The sequence below is a fragment of the Brachionichthys hirsutus genome, chromosome 18, assembly GCF_040956055.1.
Source record: "Brachionichthys hirsutus isolate HB-005 chromosome 18, CSIRO-AGI_Bhir_v1, whole genome shotgun sequence".
Taxonomy (NCBI): Eukaryota; Metazoa; Chordata; class Actinopteri; order Lophiiformes; family Brachionichthyidae; genus Brachionichthys; species Brachionichthys hirsutus.
The window spans coordinates 7,795,869-7,814,837 of NC_090914.1; the positions used below are offsets into that span (position 1 = coordinate 7,795,869).

At 44.8% G+C, this 18,969-nt stretch overlaps 3 protein-coding genes across 3 annotated transcripts; 2 read left to right on the top strand and 1 right to left on the bottom strand.

Annotated features, from left to right (window-relative positions):
• Positions 1–1,994: 1,994 nt before the first annotated feature.
• On the top strand, positions 1,995–6,279 carry wdr20a (WD repeat domain 20a). The gene is made up of 4 exons (XM_068751732.1): positions 1,995–2,258; positions 3,055–3,237; positions 3,620–4,954; positions 6,006–6,279. The coding sequence occupies exons 1-4, from the start codon at positions 1,995–1,997 to the stop codon at positions 6,057–6,059; spliced, it is 1,836 nt and encodes a 611-aa protein (XP_068607833.1). The 3' UTR covers positions 6,060–6,279.
• A 1,073-nt stretch (positions 6,280–7,352) lies between these two features.
• On the bottom strand, positions 7,353–10,973 carry LOC137907890 (MAPK/MAK/MRK overlapping kinase-like). Its single transcript, XM_068752250.1, has 12 exons — positions 10,796–10,973; positions 10,039–10,153; positions 9,615–9,704; positions 9,469–9,539; positions 9,293–9,371; positions 9,157–9,205; positions 8,906–9,084; positions 8,689–8,790; positions 8,414–8,587; positions 8,186–8,342; positions 7,913–8,110; positions 7,353–7,751 (listed from the first exon to the last, which is right to left on the bottom strand). The coding sequence occupies exons 1-12, from the start codon at positions 10,971–10,973 to the stop codon at positions 7,674–7,676; spliced, it is 1,470 nt and encodes a 489-aa protein (XP_068608351.1). The 3' UTR covers positions 7,353–7,673.
• A 292-nt stretch (positions 10,974–11,265) lies between these two features.
• Positions 11,266–18,962, top strand: LOC137907928 (ribosome quality control complex subunit NEMF). Its single transcript, XM_068752291.1, has 32 exons — positions 11,266–11,324; positions 11,439–11,507; positions 12,224–12,326; positions 12,537–12,662; positions 12,796–12,944; positions 13,072–13,139; positions 13,243–13,332; positions 13,668–13,741; positions 13,832–13,902; positions 13,974–14,049; positions 14,172–14,312; positions 14,433–14,641; positions 14,730–14,903; positions 14,981–15,044; positions 15,135–15,223; positions 15,299–15,402; positions 15,480–15,542; positions 15,637–15,749; positions 15,868–15,925; positions 16,003–16,061; positions 16,143–16,266; positions 16,347–16,602; positions 16,674–16,716; positions 16,794–16,843; positions 16,982–17,123; positions 17,590–17,667; positions 17,772–17,966; positions 18,059–18,094; positions 18,231–18,337; positions 18,411–18,454; positions 18,533–18,612; positions 18,834–18,962. The coding sequence occupies exons 1-32, from the start codon at positions 11,266–11,268 to the stop codon at positions 18,909–18,911; spliced, it is 3,192 nt and encodes a 1,063-aa protein (XP_068608392.1). The 3' UTR covers positions 18,912–18,962.
• The last annotated feature ends 7 nt before the right edge of the window (positions 18,963–18,969 follow it).

Sequence of the window (18,969 nt, forward strand, 5' to 3'; positions counted from 1 at the left end):
AACTTCGACACATCTTCAAGTAAAAGTGCATTGCAAAGTAACTTTAAATTATTTCGTTTTTCCTTAGTAATTCACGTGCAGAGCCTCCTGTTTGTCCTCCTTGTTGAAGACACGCTGCTTCTTTCTCTGCCCCAGCTCCACCACTTCTGCTCCAGGAAAACAGAACTTCCTCTTGTCAAGAGATCTGAGGATAAAGGGCCTGGGAGATCTCTCGGAGGAGCTATCCAGCGTCTGGGACAAACTCCCCTCCGTTGGGATTTGAGGTCCATGCGTTTGAGGTTTGCATGATCTGCAAGCATGCACACTGGAGCCATCCATTTTACAGTCTAGTTCAATATCCATGGTTTCTGCAGCATGCTTTGGTGAGTCCTTGGCCATTTTCTCATTAATATCTTTATGCTCTTCCCTGTCACTCTGGGATGGAGGAATGCCAACGTCACAGACCCACAGCTCAGAGTCACTCCCACATTTCATCTGGACATCCAAAAGAGGCTGCTGCTCTCCTGCAGGGTCTCCAATGTCATTTTTTAGCACTTCTCCAAGGGAAGCGGCTTGATGAGAGACACACTTCTTGTTCTTGCCGGCGTACCGAGAGCCTCCCCCACCTCTTCCCTGCTGCCTGGCTCGCCTATGGAAAACACTCATGTTGACATTTGACCCTTCAGAATCTTCGGAACTCCCATCGTACGGATCCAAAAACTACAATAATAAACAAATTAACACACAGTCAGGAACAAACAGAATGTTTCTGCAGCAGCTTTCAGGAAAGAATAATGCTTACCAATGAAGAAGAGCCGTGCCTTCCTGCAGGCTTGTGTTTTAATGGCGATATCCGGGGTAACCTTCCGCTCTCCGGTGCGCTGCTCACACATCCCTGCTCAATGACAAAATTCTGTGATTTTACATCAGCAAGATGGCAACTAATTTTTAAATGAAACAGCTAAACATATGTACAAGCATCAATTCTAGCGTGACCTGCTAAATTATGTTACTCAAATCACACACAAAAACAAGTGTACCAGTATAAAATATATGAAAGTTAACATTGTCCATTATGCATTTGTGTTGTAATGGTCACAGTCGGAAATACAGTACCATAATGCCGGTGTCTGACCATCTTGGACTGATCTCCGAATCAGAATCTGTGCTGGATTCCACCTTGCACATCTCCTGACAGAAAACAGAGGACACTCCAGTCCACATTCATGTCAAATAAAGAACACAAATTAGTGTAAATGCAAGGGATTTAGAATTTCCAGATTAATGAGTGGCCGAAGGGTTCTCCGCGTGGTAATAAAACATGATTCAGTGATCTCTCACCATGTATTTTAAAGCAAGCTGGTCCATGTTGTTGGGTGAATGTCTATCACTGTAATCCAATTGAACAAAAACAATATTAGTTCGTAGTGAAATAACGCATGATCAAAACATTTGACATTAAAAAATAATAATTCTTACCTGGAAGTGAAAGCTGTCTGCTCCAAGAGGCCGTGACGTGTAACTTATTAAAGACGCATCTGCAGTACCGTCGGGTCCATTGTCAATTAACCAGCAGAGTACCAGGTGTGTTTCAGAAGACAGGTGAGCAGCACGCGCTCGAGACGAGGTCGAAACTTGAAACAAAATAATACATCCGGTGCCTCCCCCCCCCCCCCCAAATAAGATTAAACGGACACATTTTCTCTTTAATTCCTTAAAAATAACATCAAACGTTTAGTCAGCGTTTCTTCAACCTATCAATACAACCTAGCAATCCTGCAGCTGCATTCTCAATTGTACTATTTTACACCATATGTGGCTTCCGAACTGATGTATCGCTGCGATCTGTAAGAGAAGAACGAAACTGTTATAACTTTATATTTGTAAAATAATGTCGCTCACTCCATGTGGTCTTCCACCAGTTCACCGTTGCACCGATAGGGGGAACTGGAGAATCGGAATGCCATACCGGAATTTTCCATACGTAATATCCGGCCTGGGGGGGAAAGGGATGAATGTTAATTTCAAAGATGGCGGCGGAGGGAGGAGGGAAGGAGCTGAACGAAATTAAAACTCAATTCACGACTCGGGAAGGTGTCTACAAACTCCTCACTCACTCCGAATACAGCCGTCCGAACAGGGTGCCTTTCAACTCGCAAGGCTCCAACCCCGTTAAGGTCTCCTTCGTCAACGTCAACGACCAGTCGGGGAACGGCGACAGGATCTGTTTCAATGTGGGCCGTGAGCTGTACTTCTACATCTACAAAGGCGTCAGAAAGGTAGCGGTGCTGTCGGCGGACATTTGCGTTAGTGCGTGTTGGAAAACGCAACCGCCGTGCGAGCTGCTGTTGAGTTGGCTGCTTGACTTTGAAATTAGCTTGAGGCTAAGATAAAGCTAGCCAACTTCGTTAGCTAGTGAGCGCAATCGGCTAACGTTAGCATACCAGTATCGACGCCGAGGCCGGGGGCTAAATTCGGTCCGTAGTCCATTCTGATTTAGTTTATCGTGTAAAACTGCGTTTATATTAAGATCGTAAGATTCCATTTTTTTTAATTTAAGGTGTGAGAGGTCGATATCGCCGATTTAAAGATTGTAGTTTGCGATGACAGCTCGCCGGAGCCTTGTGACTCAGAGTTGTTGACAAGTCGCCGTAATGCGGCTTCTGTCTCTGAAACGTCCTTCGGTTCGCCAACTATTTGTTGTAAGCGTATTTTAATGTCGTGATACTCGGCTCTTTGCTTCCGGCTGTGCCTGAACAGAATCTATGGCCTGGTGAAGCTCCTTGTTCTGTTTCTAGATTGATGCTAACACTAGCTAGTAAAGTACGTTCATATTAGGGATCACATACGATAGGCATCTTTGAAGGCTCAACCATTCCACCTGTTGATATTATAAACTTGTTTTCTGTTTACCTTTTTAAAATATCGTGACATTGGGGTCCGGAACGGTTTAACAGAGAGCGGAGAACAAGCACAGTAAACACTAATAACTCCCTCCCTCGGTGGGTAAATGACGTCATTTGTTATTACTAGAGGTTTCCACTCACTCCGTGTGCGCTTGTGCTCCCCCTTAAGGCCGCTGACCTGAGCAAGCCCATAGACAAGCGCATCTACAAGGGAACGCAGCCCACCTGTCATGACTTCAACCACCTCACGGCCACGGCGGAGAGCGTGTCCCTGCTGGTGGGCTTCTCAGCGGGGCAGGTGCAGCTCATTGACCCCATCAAGAAGGAGACGAGCAAGCTCTTCAATGAGGAGGTGGGCAGCCGGTGTCGGATCAGTAACTGATCGAATGTTGCTGCTGTGGTCCTCGTTTATGTTTTGAACCTTGTTGTCGGGCATGTTTCCTGTCATTAAATCCCACGTGCCCCCCAGGAGAACCATGAATTCATCTACGTCTCTCATAGTTACCGTATAAAAATTAGCTCCTCTGTCGGGCCTGACACACTGTTTGAATATCTCTCAAAACATTTAATGTATTTATTTGTATATGTACCCTTGAAGTATGTGCTCCTCCTTTTTGTATGCAGAGTATTTAATCCATCTAAATGGATTTAGATTTGTTGTACTTAACGTTGCTTTCTGAGACCTTTCTGTCTGTCTGCCCGTCTCAAACCTCGTCTCTCCTTCCTCCTTGCAGAGACTGATAGACAAGTCCAGAGTGACATGCGTGAAATGGGTTCCGGATTCCGAGAGCCTGTTTCTCGTCTCCCATGCCAGCGGGAACCTGTACCTGTACAACGTGGAGCACACGTGCGGCACCACAGCGCCTCACTACCAGCTGCTTAAACAGGGCGAAAACTACTCTGTGCACACGTGTAAGAGTAAATCCACGCGGAACCCCCTCCTCAAATGGACAGTGGGCGAGGGGGCTCTGAACGAGTTCGCCTTCTCTCCAGATGGGAAGTTCCTGGCCGGTGTCAGCCAGGACGGCTTCCTGCGCGTCTTCAACTTTGATGCCGTCGAGCTTCACGGTACCATGAAAAGCTACTTCGGAGGCTTGCTGTGCGTGTGCTGGAGCCCCGACGGAAAATACATCGTCGCGGGTGGAGAAGACGATCTGGTGACCGTGTGGTCCTTCTTGGACTGCAGGGTGATCGCCCGAGGCCACGGGCACAAGTCGTGGGTGAGCGTGGTGGCGTTTGACCATTACACCACCAGCGTGGAAGAGAGCGACCCGATGGAGTTCAGCGGCAGCGACGAGGACTTCCAGGATCAGACGACCCAGTTCGGACGGGACCGGGCGAACAGCACCCAGTCGCGACTCTCCAAGCGCAACTCCACGGACAGCCGGCCCGTCAGCGTCACGTACCGCTTTGGCTCAGTGGGGCAGGACACGCAGCTGTGTTTGTGGGACCTCACCGAGGACATCCTGTTTCCTCATCTTCCTCTCTCACGGACACGAACGCACACTAACGTGATGAATGCCACCGGCCCCCCCGAAGGTGCCGCGGTAATCACGAACGCCTCCAGCGGCGCGACTAACGGAAACGACAGCGGTGCCAATATTCCTGCCATCAACTCCCTCTCTTCTACATTCCCACGCTCCAACAGTCTACCCCACTCGACCGGCACCACGACGACGACGGCAAACAATGCTAACAAGAGCGGCGGCGTCAGCAGTGGTATCGTGGACAGCGCCGTTGCCACAGGTGTGAGTAAGTTCGCCACACTGTCGCTTCACGATCGGAAGGAGCGCCACCACGAGAAGGACCACAAGCGCAACCACAGCATGGGCCACATCAGCAGCAAGAGCAGCGACAAGCTGAACCTGCTGACGAAAACCAAAACAGACCCGGCCAAGACTCTGGGGACGCTGCTGTGTCCGCGCATGGAGGACGTGCCCCTCCTGGAGCCCCTCATCTGTAAAAAGATAGCACACGAGAGACTGACTGTACTCATATTTTTAGAGGACTGTTTAGTGACTGCTTGTCAGGAGGGATTTATTTGCACGTGGGCGAGGCCAGGCAAAGTGGTAAGTTCCTTTTAATGCAGGAAATGTGGGGGAAGGTTGAAATGATTATATTCTGTCTGTCAATATTTAGCTTTTCTAAAAATCAGTTAGGAGGGCTGAGAGAATTAAATAAACCGGAGATTTGCAAAATGCATTTTTAGCTTTTTGTAGTTGGATTGTCCCACTCTGCAGGCAGGTGAAACATTTGTTTAATGTACGTCTGATTCCCAATGAAAGACCGATTATGGGTTCAAGTGTGATCAATGATATGAAAGTATCTGGTTATATAATCTGATGAGTAGGATTTCCTGTGGTGGGAAAGAAGACGATAATCCACAGGAAGTGTGTTCATCGGTTCATTATGGATCCTCTATGCATAGCAGTCTCGCCAAGTCATCTGGATGTGCTCACGTTTTCATCTTTCACGCACATGATCTGTTATTGCCCAAAGACTCTCTGCAGTCCCTCACATGCTCGAGGCTTAATATGTGCAATTCCCCTTGTGTACTTTCCTCTTGTCTGTGTGTTTTGAGAGCTTTTGCCAGAGTGAGGCACACGATAATCTGGATCTGAGATATGAAAGTCTGTCGGGTGACATCCTTACTGTGGGGTCAAATATTTAAGGAGCGTTGGAGGCAGAAATGCGCTCAATAATGTCTCAAGAAATGCAGTGCCATAATAGGAACAAACACGCAATTAATACAGCTGACCTTTTCAGGAATAGAATGATTTGAAAATGCGGTGTGAATGTTTAGTAGAAAGGGTGAAGTTAAACGTTTACGGTGAAGGGTTGAGTTCCTAAAAGTAGAAGTGCAATAATGACAAAGTTTTAACAGTTTGGTAGGTTTGAAAAAGTGCCTTGATCAAGCAAACCTCTCAAAGATATTAGTGCTGCGCTGTACGCCCATCACTCGCTGACTGCCGTGTACAGGCTAATCCAATGCAGGGGATCCGGTCGTGGAAAGACGCAGCTGGAGGCAACGTCTCACTGAGCCATTTGTTGCTTCATTTATTTTTTTGCTTCAGCATATAAAGGTTCCCAATGCAAATCTCCTTGTTTTCCTTTTTCCAGGGTTTATTGGCATCTCAAATCCAAGCCAGCTCTCCCAGTGGAACAGTAGTATAGCCACAATATTTCTGCTGCTAGAGAAACCTGCAACCCAGAGTCTGAAGCTGCTCTTCACCCTGCAGGCGTTGCAAGTTTTCCTTTACTTTGACACCGTTCCCCTCGCCTGCCCTGATTTCGTTGATGGCTTTTCTGTTTTCATTTTTCACTCACTTGATCTCTAGTGTGTGGGGGGGGGGGGCAGGAAAATGTGTGGTGCAGTTAGTGGACCGTTGTGCTAATTTGCTTCTGTTCTCTGGAGTTTTAACACATTTTTAGAGTTTTAAAACTCCTTCTCATCTCGTCTGACTGTTGTCTGGCTTTGTTCGATGCAAAAACCAGAACACTGTCTGGAGATGAAAGGGATCGTTCATTACATTTTCATAATCCGTGTGTCTTTCAAACATCACGTGGCCTGGTTTCCTCTCAGGGTTACTGACTCGAGTGTGACTTTTGGGTGAACTATCCTTTGTCCTTACCAAGTGTGTGAGCGTCTGAAATTGTGGGTCCACTCGCGTTCACCCACCCCTTATCTTTCTTGAGTAGAATCGCCCCGTGTCTTTGCACTGATTTATTTGTTTTGTCGGGTTTTTTTTTTAGAGCTACTCTAATGGGACAGAAAAAGAAGTTGAGGACTGCCTTGTTGCACTCGGATTTAACGTCCACATGTCTGAAATCTGAATTTCTAAAGCTGGATGCTGCAATCAGGGTTTTTTTCTTAAGAAAAAAAATGTTTGCACTTAAATTAGTTTATTAGAAGAAAATGGCTTTACTTTTTTTGCGGGGGGGTGCGTGCGCTGAATTCACAGATGGCTAGTACAGTAGGCAAAGAAAAATCTATTAAAACCTGTATTGAGCATTTATTTTTATTTCAGATTCAAATCTGCTCTGTGTCATAATGTGTATATTGTAATTAACTGATTTGATGGGGGCCTAAGCAAACGACCATTACTCCAGTGGACATTTTGTGTCATTAATAGTTATATTTCTAAAGCCTAAAGTATACATATTAATAATATTAAAATAATCTTGAATACATTGCTTTCTTTTGTTTTTTCTTCCACCTTTTCCGCATCTAATGTCTCTTTACCTGAAGGCGCCCTACCTCTGACGTTATTGCATGAAAGGAGCTGTCAAATGTGAATCCATGAAGCCCGGGAGGTCTTTGAGGTTTGATCCGAAGAGTCAGTCAAAAAGCCCCTTAAGAAATCACCAGTCTTCAAATCGTCCAACATATGATGCAAGCCAGATTTCACAGAAACATCCAGTCTCCTTTTATTAAGCGACATTACACAGCTTATTGACGTCATTCAGAATTTACGTTCTCCGTTGTGATTCTGCGTCACAATATCAGATGATGAAGTGCTGAGTCATTTCACAGCTCTGAATGAAGCATTTAAAGCCACACATTCTGGAATGAGGAGGTTTAAGGGCATGGAACAAACAACATTCTACAAGAAGCGCGGGTTCAGAACTTCAAGGCCTCGTCTGCAAATGTAAATGTATTCGCATCCTTAAATGATTCAAAAGGATGCCTGTTATTAGCTGTTTAGATCAGTTTGGTTCCTGCGGGCTATTTGTTTACATATGATTTCCAGAATGTGCCTTTTAGAATGGTCGAAGTGTCTCCGGCTCTCAGTAGCCTCCGTGTTTCCGGTCCAGCGGTGGCATGCGGTAGGTTTTGACGGGTGCGTGGTGCGACTCATCCCGCGGCTGTGAAGAAAAGGAAGTACAACCTGAATGCCAAACCTAATTCCATGATGAAGGCACAAAGCACCCATTTGTTGACATTAATTGCTATTTGTTAAATCATCTGATCAAACTCTTGCATTTCATGACGTCTTTTTTTTTTTTTTTTTTTGGACTACCGGTACCTTTTTCAGCCGTGACTGGTACTTTTTCGACGTGATGACCGGCAGCGTGCCTCGGTGGGTGACGGCGAACGCAGACACGGCGGAAGCTGTGGAGGCGATCTGTGGTCCTGGTCCGGCCGTGTTGATTTTAGGCAGCTCAGCGGAATAATGAGGGACCTTCCGTCTGATCCGGGGCTCTGCTACATGCTTCATGTTGTGCTGATGGGAGACGTGCTTCATTTTAGACATTCCACCTCAGAAGAATGCAATAGTGAACTGTAGAATTAGACTTACACTCAATAAATGCATTTGCCTCGTGTGTCTTCCCCTCAGCTGTTTGCCAATTCGAGCGGGACGCCAGATGTGATCAAAGGAGTTGTAGGTTTTACTCTCGACTCCATCCATAATCTCAGAAAGTCTGACAAGACTGTCTGATTTCTTCTCTGACATCCTGGGAGAATGAAATAGGATTGACATCAGGGTATAAATGTTCAAAGATATTTGTTTACTCACTTGATGTACCTTATTTCCCTAAAGTACATATGACGCAGGGCTGCTTCTGCAGAAATGCGTTCATCCGGGTCATAGGCGAGCATCTGATAGAGCAGCGACAGAGCCGGGGCGGGACAGCTGGGGATCAACCGCGAGATTCCAGTGCCTTTTTTAGGGGGGAAGCTGAAATGCATTGCTCTGGACCTGCCAGACGCATATAAAAAAAAAAGCCTCTATTTCTAAGCACATATAAAATATAAAAAACTTTATTGAAAATTAAAACACATTCGAGGAGAAATACGTACTGCTTAAACTTCTGGAGGATGCTTTGATCCGGCGTCCCCAACACATCATGGATCTTTGCAATCTGATCCAACTCGTTGGTTCCAGGAAAGAGAGGATTCAAACTGAAACACACAAGTAAAATAAAAAAAAGTATTTACGAAGCTTGTCTCAAGAGCTGTTATCCTTTTCAGCTGCTAATACAGGTGCAAATGATCTTCCCATCTCCTGCAGAGGTACCTCAAGATCTCAAAGAAGACACAACCGGCGCTCCACACGTCCATCTTGAGGTTGTAGTAGCCGTCGGTCAGGAGGCATTCTGGGGCTCTGTACCAGCGGGTGGAGATGTACTCCGTGTGCGGTGGCTTGGAGTACACGCTCCGACACGAGCCGAAGTCACCCAGCTTCAGCCCATTTTGCTGAAAAAATACATTTTTAAGATGTGTGTGGTGTGTTTCTGTAAACCAGATTCTGATCTTGACGGATCCCACTTTGATCAGGATGTTTTCTGGCTTCACGTCCCTGTGAAAGATTCCGCAGCTGTAAAAATAAGAACAAAACGGCAACGTGACGACGAGCTCAAAACAGACGCATGTTTACTATTTCACGCATCGCAACCGTAACTACCTGTGCATGTGCTCGAGCGACTTGCAGAGCTGGTACATGTAGTTCTTCACCGTGTGGTCAGGCAGTGCCGCTTGCCGTCCTGCAGGCAATGCAAAACCAAAGTGAACCCATCATGCCTACGAAACTTCACAGGATGGCTTCGTCTTAGAAAACACTCGTCGTACTTGCAGACCTACCCTGTATGAACTCGTAGATGTTCATCTCCATCAGCTCGCAAATCAGGGACACGCTTCCGGTTTCTTTGTCACTGCAACGCCACACCGCATCAGTGAATGAAAGCAGCGAGAGTCGACGCGCCGGCTTCACAGTAAACAGCACTTACAAAATGAGTTCGTGCAGCTGGATGATGTTCACATGCGGGCTCAGTCTCTTCATTGCTTGAACTTCCCGTAGGTTGTTTGCCTGCTCCAGACTCCATGAGGCAGAAGGGATGACATGTGATTTAGTTAAATATCTGAGAATAAGGACCAATAGGTCACTTTTTCTTTTTTTCTTTTTTGCTTAAAATAGAGACTAATAAAACAAATCAATGCAACGTAATGCTTTAGCGGATTTACAGGACGACTCATATTTCAATCCATTGTAAACAAAACTGAAGGTCAAAGGAAGAGTACGATGGAATCTAATAGGATACTTAAAGCCAAAGGGGTGTCAGGCTGCTGACTCGGGTTTCCTGGATCCATACACAACAGAGTATTACCCGTGCACGACTGATCGCCGTGCACGGGGCGTTGCAAAATACATACCTGTTAATCGTCTGCTTCATGGTTTTGCATGCATAAAACTTCCCATCTTTAAGGCTCTGAGTCTTCAATACCTCGGAAAATGTGCCCTCTCCAATTTTCTTTATTATTTTGTAGCCTGCAAAAGAAGAAAAAGAAGAAGAGAAACCCCACAAAGATTAAAGGGGGCCACTGCATGAACACACTTTACATTTCTTAAATATATTCCTGTTGAATATCAGAAGCAGCATAATTCAATTCTGCAAAATTGATTAGGATCATCTTTCTGTGGACGTGTCGGGATTATTTTATCGGTACCTCTTCGTGTACATTTATATAGATATACCTAATAAAACTTCTCTGTCATCACTGCCGCGACTTACATTTCATTCTTTGGGGTTTTACGCGCCGCATGGCCGTCGATGATCCACGACGCGTGTATCCGGACGGTGCATTACGGTGTTAGGCGTAAAAATGTATTGCGATATGTCAAGAATTACACTGCACGGGCGCTAGCTTAGCCCACACGTAGCTAGCAAGCCCTGATCGCTGACCGTCGCCTTGGCAACAGAGCACGCCTTCGCCCTCCACTCTGACCTGAGGAGGGAATTTAAAAAAAAACCTTCCAGCTGATTGTTTGATCCTGGAGCCACGGCGCACGCATTCTGGATTAGAAGCAATGCACGTAGACGAATATGTTCTACCATGTAAAAAAATATAAAATAAAAATGCAATTCAAGCAGATTTATTAGCTGCGGATCGATATATTAGACGATGTTACCTTTTTTCCAGAGATGACTGGTGACCATAAACTCGGATGTGTTCTCGTGAGGCCGCGGATTGTTATTCCACACATCCACGCTCCCCCTATTGTTACAGTCGCTGCTCGGTGGTGTTTTGCGTGCATTTCGGAGGCTCGCCCTGTTTTTCACGCCAATGAGCCAGTTGGAATAGTGCATCGTTAATGCACCTTTAATCCGGAGGAGCCTAACATGAGTCTAATAAAAGCACAGCGGCTGGATGAGCTGCTGCGTCCATGTCATGGTGTAAAGTCACCAGTGATAATCGCCGAGCGTTTATTCACTAGCGCGTCTAGGCGTGGGCCCTACTCATTTTTATTCCACGTCGGCTTCCGTAGAAAAAGAAAATACGCGCATGCGCAGATACTCCTGACAAATTTCCTCTTACTGATGTTAGATTAAATCATGTTATATCTAAAATTCCTTTCTTAATTGTTGGTCAGACGTCACCATGAAAACAAGATTCACCACTGTGGACATCAGGGCAGTTATTGCCGAAATAAATGCCAAGTAGGTTGACACGTTTCATTGCCTCTAGCTGGAATGCTAAGCTAACTAGCCATCGCCAATGTGGATTTGTCAACATGAACATTCACTCATTTATTTTGCCTCATTCTTTCACAGCTACCTCGGCATGAGGGTAAACAACGTGTATGACATCGACAATAAGACCTATCTCATCCGCCTGCAGAAGTAGGTTGTCACGGTTTTTGTTATTATTTAAATTAAGAGAGCCATGAAAAACCAATAAGGGACAAAATAAGGGTTGCATGTTTTAAAATCCCTTTGATGAATATAATATGTGATTATTCTATTTGATGTATTTCATTTTGGGGGGGGGGGGTAATTGCCTCCGCCAAGGAGGTTATGCTTTTGATGGCGTTTGTCTGTTAGCAGGATTAAGGAAAAGGTGCTGGTGGGATCTTGATCAAAAAAATGGGTTTTGGTCTAATTTAGGTTGCATTAAATTACACGTCTGGAAAAATCTGGATTTTAAAGGGATCTGCTATGCATTATTATGAAAACTGTTCTCTGGACCTGATCCGGAATAACTTCAGCAAAAAGTATTTCATTTTAACATTGTAAACCCCATTTATGGATTCAAAAATCAGTAAAAAATACACAAATCAACTCTGATTCACGTTTACTTTTCATGGTTGTTGTATAAAGATACCAAGAACAATCTAGAACCTTTTGGTGATGATCCAGATCACCATGTGGACGGTGTAAATCTGCGCTCTCCGTGTGCTTTTCTAGTTTCATCTCAATGCATATTTTCCAGCTCACCATACTATCTAGAATCTGAATTTATAAATGCAGCATTCTAATAATCATCAATGCAAACATCCTTTTGGTTGTTGTCACCTTTTTGTCGGTGCCTTTATCTTATTGTTGTTTTGTGGCTGCAGGCCTGACAACAAAGCCGTCCTCCTGGTCGAGTCTGGGACTCGGATTCACTCGACAGACTTTGAATGGCCCAAGAACATGATGCCCTCAGGCTTTGCAATGAAGGTGAGAACATCTTAATTGAATAAGTTGGACCAACCGCTTACAATTATCATGTATTAAACAATACTTTGAATACATGTTAGATTTCAGCAAGACATCCAGAGACTCTACCTGACAGTTTCACTTGTGTTTTTATCTGTTTATCAGATCTGCATTATGTTGTTTATGGCTCAGCTATAATGAAAGTCGATGTTATATCAACTTTGTCTGTAGTGTCGGAAACACCTGAAGTCACGGCGGTTGACTCAGATTAAGCAGCTCGGGATTGACAGGATTGTCGACATCCAGTTCGGCTCGGATGAGGCTGCATACCACTTGATTGTTGAACTGTACGACAGGGTAAGAAATCGATGCAAGAAGTTTGCATCTAACTTAAAATTCAACGTCCGCAGCTGGTCGGATCATGTCGGATGACATTGATGCACGTTTATGTGTTTGAGTGCATTAAAATGTCTGACCATTCATTCTTCAGGGTAACATCATTCTTGCAGACCATGAGTACACCATCCTGAATCTGCTGCGGTTTCGTACAGCAGAGGTGGAGGATGTTAAGATTGCTGTGAGGGAGCGGTACCCTGTGGAGAGCGCCCGACCGCCCGAACCCCTCATCAGTTTAGAGCGGTAAACTCGTCTTCACATGTGCTTTTTGAGTTTTTGTACCAAATTGATATCCATCGCTGTTAAATAAACATGTTGTGATTTAAATCAGATTATATTTGACTGATTTTTTATTTATTTTTGAACGTAGACTCACTGAAATCTTCAGCAAAGCACAAAATGGAGATCAAGTGAAAAGGGTTCTGAACCCTCACCTTCGTAAGTAGCCAGGCAATCGATTCTGAATGATCAAATGCAAGCATTTCCCTCAGTTTTAAAATGTAAGACTTTTGCTTTTTGTTCCGTTCAAATGCCTCTCCAGCCTATGGAGCCACTCTGATTGAACACAGTTTGGTAGAGGCCGGATTGTCATGCTCCGTGAAAGTAGACAATCAAGTCGATGCCGCCCAAGGTACAGTAGAACAGTTTGTAACGTCTTTTATTTCAGTAAGTAACCAGGATGAAGTTGTGCATTGTACTTTTTATGCCGCCACTCATCTAAGCTGTTTGGGCAAAGATGTATGTGAAGTATTTTAGACTTTGTTGTTCTATCAGAATCATAATAAATTGAACTGAATTGAAAAAAATGATCATTGGAATTATTTTCTTGCATTTTGTCACCACATTTTTATTTTCTTATTGCATTTCTTTAAAGTCACATATGTTGTGTGAGCGTCTGCTGTCGTTTCTTTTCTTGTTTTTTGTTGTAACTGTGAATTCAGGGTTTTTATCTGGCTGTTTTTCCAGTTGCTCCTAAAATCCTGGAAGCTCTGCAGCTTGCAGAAACATACATGGAAAAAACTGAGAACTTCAGTGGGAAAGTAAGACATCAATGCTGCATCTTATGGAAAAACCCCCTCTGGGGTTGTGATTTCTGCTTTATTTACGACCTCTTCTTTCTTTAAATCAAGGGCTACATCATTCAGAAGAGTGAGATGAAACCAAGCGTACCTCCCGGCAGACCCAGCGAACAGCTCCTCACGTACGTCCTGTTATGTCAATATTCAACATGCCAATGTTAGAGCCTTAATCAATCAATGCTTCTGCTCACAGATACGATGAGTTTCACCCATTCCTCTTTGCCCAGCATGCAAAGAGCCCATATTTGGAGTTTGATACTTTCGACAAGGTACATTGTAGTATAGCTGACTATTTGGTTTTTAATTCTTGATGCCAGCGATCATTTCTGCATGTAATATATGTTCATCAGAATGTGATGTGAATCCAGTGTGTCCTGTTCTGCTCTCTCAGGCAGTGGATGAGTTCTTCTCCAAGATGGAAAGCCAAAAGATTGATATGAAAGCATTACAGCAAGAGAAACAGGCTCTGAAGAAGTTGGAAAATGTGAAACGGGACCACGAGCAGCGACTGGAGACCTTGCATCAAACACAGGTCGTCAGCAACCGTCAACTCCCGCTTTTCTAAAATGTTAATTACCTGAAACATAAAAGTGGATTTATCTCGACAATGCTGGGAAGACATATGCAAGAACTCTTGTCTCCTGTGTTGCAGGAGGTGGACCGACTGAAGGGAGAACTGGTGGAGATGAACCTGTCTGTGGTAGAGAGTGCGCTGCAGGTGGTGTCCAGTGCGCTGGCCAATCAGGTGGACTGGACTGAGATTGGTATTATCATCAAAGAAGCGCAAGCTGCTGGCGACCCTGTGGCCTGCGCCATCAAAGAGCTGCTGCTGCCGACCAACCGCATCACCATGATTTTAAAGTGAGACTTTCACTGCTACAGCCATTTATAGACCATATAATACTGGGGGGGTGAGTACCGTTGCTTTCTTCTGTCTCCTGTTCTCTAGGAATCCATATGTAGCTGAAGAGGAGGAGGGAGAGGAGGGGAAAAAAGATGTGGTCGTAGAGAAAGGGAAGAAAAACAAGAATAAAGACAAAGGACTGAACAAGAAGTTGCAACGGAACAAGCCCATCTTGGTGGATGTGGATCTTGGCCTCTCGGCTTATGCTAACGCCAAAAAGTACGCTTAAAAATCGTTTGGTTGTAAAATTGAGCATTCCGTAAGCAGCCGTTTTTACAGCAGTGTGTTTTTATCAGGTACTACGACAACAGACGCACCGCTGAAAAGAAAGAACACAAAACCATCGAAGCAGCTGGTAAGGTAAGACAGTTGTCGTCTTCTACGCTCGGGATGAAGGGATGGAAAAGAGTTGCTGCACGGGTAACGTATTCCATTCCTATGTCACCCAAGGCGATGAAGTCTGCCGAGAAAAAAACTCATAAAACACTGAAAGAGGTTCAGACTGTGACCACCATTCAGAAGGCCAGAAAAGTCTACTGGTAAGTCCCCAGTTTGTCTTTGCTTCAGTAGTCTGGATATTTAGCAGCGGAGTCTTTTATTCTCTACTCTGGCAGGTTTGAGAAGTTCCTGTGGTTCATCAGCTCCGAGAACTACCTGGTCATTGCAGGGAGGGATCAGCAGCAGAACGAGATGATTGTCAAACGCTACCTCCGGGCAGGTGATGAATTATTACACGCTCAACCGCTTTTGAGAGAGGCGTTGTTAAAAGGTTCGCGCTCGCCTTTGCTTCGTCAGGTGACATCTATGTCCACGCCGACCTCCACGGCGCCACTAGTTGTGTGATCAAAAACCCTTCAGGTAAACCCTCCACTTTGTTAGCCGCGCTCCCCATTTAGCTTCATTCAGTCCGTTTGTAAAGATACCCCCATGTTGTTGTGTCTTCCTGTTCCAGGTGACCCCATCCCGCCTCGCTCCCTGACGGAAGCCGGCACCATGGCCATTTGTTACAGTGCTGCCTGGGATGCTAAGATCGTCACCAGCGCTTGGTGGGTTCATCATCACCAGGTGAGTCATCCTCTTTTGGTCACTCAATTTCTGAGCTTGTTATAAAAAAAAAAAAAAAAAAAAGATTTCCCAAAAAAGAAAGAAAATATTATATTCCGGTATGTTCTTCTTTTTCCAGGTGTCAAAGACGGCTCCCACTGGAGAGTACCTGACTACTGGAAGTTTCATGATCAGAGGTGTGACATGTTAAAAAAATGTACAATCGTAGATCTGAGGTGAGACGATATTTGATATTTGATCTATTTCTCTCCAGGAAAGAAAAACTTTTTGCCGCCTTCTTACTTGATTATGGGATTTGGATTCCTCTTCAAGGTAAAATACCATCATCGTCATCAGCATCATTAACCCTGCGTTATCGTCAATAAATGATGTTTCACGCTCGTCTCTGCGCAGGTGGACGAGCAGAGCGTGTTTCGACACCAGGGAGAAAGAAAGGTGAAGACTGTGGAGGAGGACATGGAGGAGGTCTCGTCCACAACTGCTGAGCCGTTGAAGGAGGAGGGAGAGGAGCTGATAGGTAAACATAAGACGACTGACTGTTACTTGTGCGTCTGACAATCGCATCCGTGGTTGAATCGATTCGATCATCTTCTGCAGGTGATGACAGCAGCAACGAAGATCAGGGCGAGGAGGAAAGAACAGGAAATGGAGAGACGGAGGAGATGGTTAAACGGCTGGTCGAAGAGGACGATGCCGTGAGCGGAGAACTGTCTGATATTTCTGAGGAAGACGACAAGGCGGAGGAGGGGAGAGAGGATGACAACAGGGAAGAAGAGGAAGTAAAGAATGAAGACGGTGAAGAGTTCAGTTTTCCAGATACGACCATCTCCCTCTCTCACTTGCAGCCGAGCAGGTAATGTTACGACGTTCTCCCGCTTCAAACCGGAGCTACGACTGCATCAAACCATCCCTCCTCATTTGCAGGAGCATTCAGAACCCTGGTTTCAAAAAAGAAGTGAACGCTCAGGTAATTAATGACCGTCACTAATTTCAAATGAAATCCCAAAATAACACATCTCATACTCGTGTTTTGTATTCCTAAAGGTTGAGGCAGACTCACAAGGGAAGAAGCACATGACTGCCAAGCAGAGAAGGTGCATGAATGAAATAAAACACTTATTTAACCATATAATTGTTCCTGTTAATCATAAATAGAAAGGGGGGGGGGGGGGTTGATATCGATAGGCCAGTCATTGATTTAATCATTGGGTGGTTTTTGACATTGTCACCAGAGAAGAGAAGAAGAAGAAGCAAAAACAGGAAGACTGGGACACCGAGGAGAAGACGGAGATTTCTTCCAGCCAACCAGCGGTCAATCATGAATCCAAAGGTGGAGGAGGTGCCTCCCAACAGCCCCTGAAGAGAGGTCAAAGGGTAAAAGCAAGGAGTGTGAAGATAAGATGTACTGTCTCCAACTATAGACATGGTTACTTATCTTTCTAATTGCACAAGCAAGGAGCATAGATTAGGAGCGATAAATCAAACTTTAGACTAGGACAATCTGTTTTTGATAAAGTAGGCAAATATTTTTATTCTGATTGCGGGTTATATCCGGCCCACCAGCATGCAGACGGTTTCTCCTCTGATTACATAAAGCTGGCATAAACACGCTATTTAAAAATGCTGAACATTTGCTACCGTCTCGTGGACTGTCCAGCCTTTAGCGGCAAAATCCTGGTTGGATTTACTTCCGGTTCTTTCTCAGATCAAGCCAAAATTTGGTGCCGTATTTTTAAATCCTTAGTTCCACTTGATCGATAGAACCACATATGGAGTTTATAAGGCCAAATGGCTGAAATAGCACCCTGTTTTTCCTATTTTGTCCCTCTGGTTATTACAGAACAAGTTTAAGAAGATCAAGGAGAAGTACAAAGATCAGGATGAAGAGGACAGGGAGCTGATGATGCAGCTTCTGGGGGTGAGGAGGAGTTACTACGAACTCCATCTGCAAATCTGTCAGTAGTGACTGCAGTGCAGGTCCAGCTCAGATTGATGAAAAAGAAAACTGCCTTCCGTCCGTAGTCAGCTGGTTCTGTCAAGGAGGATAAGGGGAAGAAAGGCAAGAAAGGGAAGGGGAAAGATGAACCCGTCAGGAAACCAGGCTCTCAGAAACCACCCCAGAAAAGTCATCCTGTGGAGAATGGATCAAAGAAACCAGAGCAGACGGTGGGAGAAGGGAACACTGAGGAGGGAGGCGCAGGTGAACAGGAGGAAAAGGTACATGGCATAAATGATCGTAGGAAATGTGCCAATCAACACGAATAACATCTCTTTATTCATTTTGTTTTTATTTAATGCTGTCCTTTCAGGAAGATGATGCAGACCAGGACAACCCTGGAGCAGTGGTGGGTTTTTACTGGAACCATTTCATAAAGATAAAAGAATGATTTGGGATATTTGCTCGTCAGTTGAATGGAACTTCATGTATTTTAGTCCACCGCTGTTCTCCGGTTTTAACTCCGTTTTTCCTTCCCTCTTCAGGAAGCGGAGGCCCTACTCACCTCTCTGACGGGCCAGTCTCATCCTGAAGATGTGCTGCTGTTTGCTGTGCCAGTCTGTGCACCGTATACGGCCCTCTCCAATTATAAGTGTGTGGAGTTAACCATCTTATGTGCAAGAGAGTGACGAATATACATGCTGAATGAGTCTTTTCCTTTCCAGACACAAGGTGAAACTGACACCAGGCTCTCAGAAGAAAGGAAAAGGTAAGAACGGTGACGTATGAACAAGATGCATCAAAGTGCTTTTCAAAACAATGGCTATATTTCCTTTGTTCCCGCCAGCCGCACGCACCGCAGTCCTCAGTTTCATGAAAGCCAAAGATGCGTCGACCAGAGAGAGAGACGTGCTCCGTAGTGTCAAGGTGAGGATGTTAAATGTATTTCGTTATCTGCTTTAAGTAAATTTAAAATGCTATCTCGTGATACTTTATTTCGACATTATCAAAGAAAAATGTCACTTGCGATTTTTAAAATCAGTAGATTTTGAGTTTCCATGATTCAAACTGCACAAAACTCACACGAGTATTGATTACAGATTAGTTTGTCCTCCAAACCTTGTCCCCCGTTACATCCCGTGTTGCAGGATGGTGATCTATCCAGAAACATGCCGGGAAAAGTTAAAGTGTCTTCTCCAAACCTGCTGGCGGCCAAGAGGAAGTGAGACAAGTGCCCACAGATCACAGAACTTTAATTCTATAAACTGATTGTACAATTTGTCT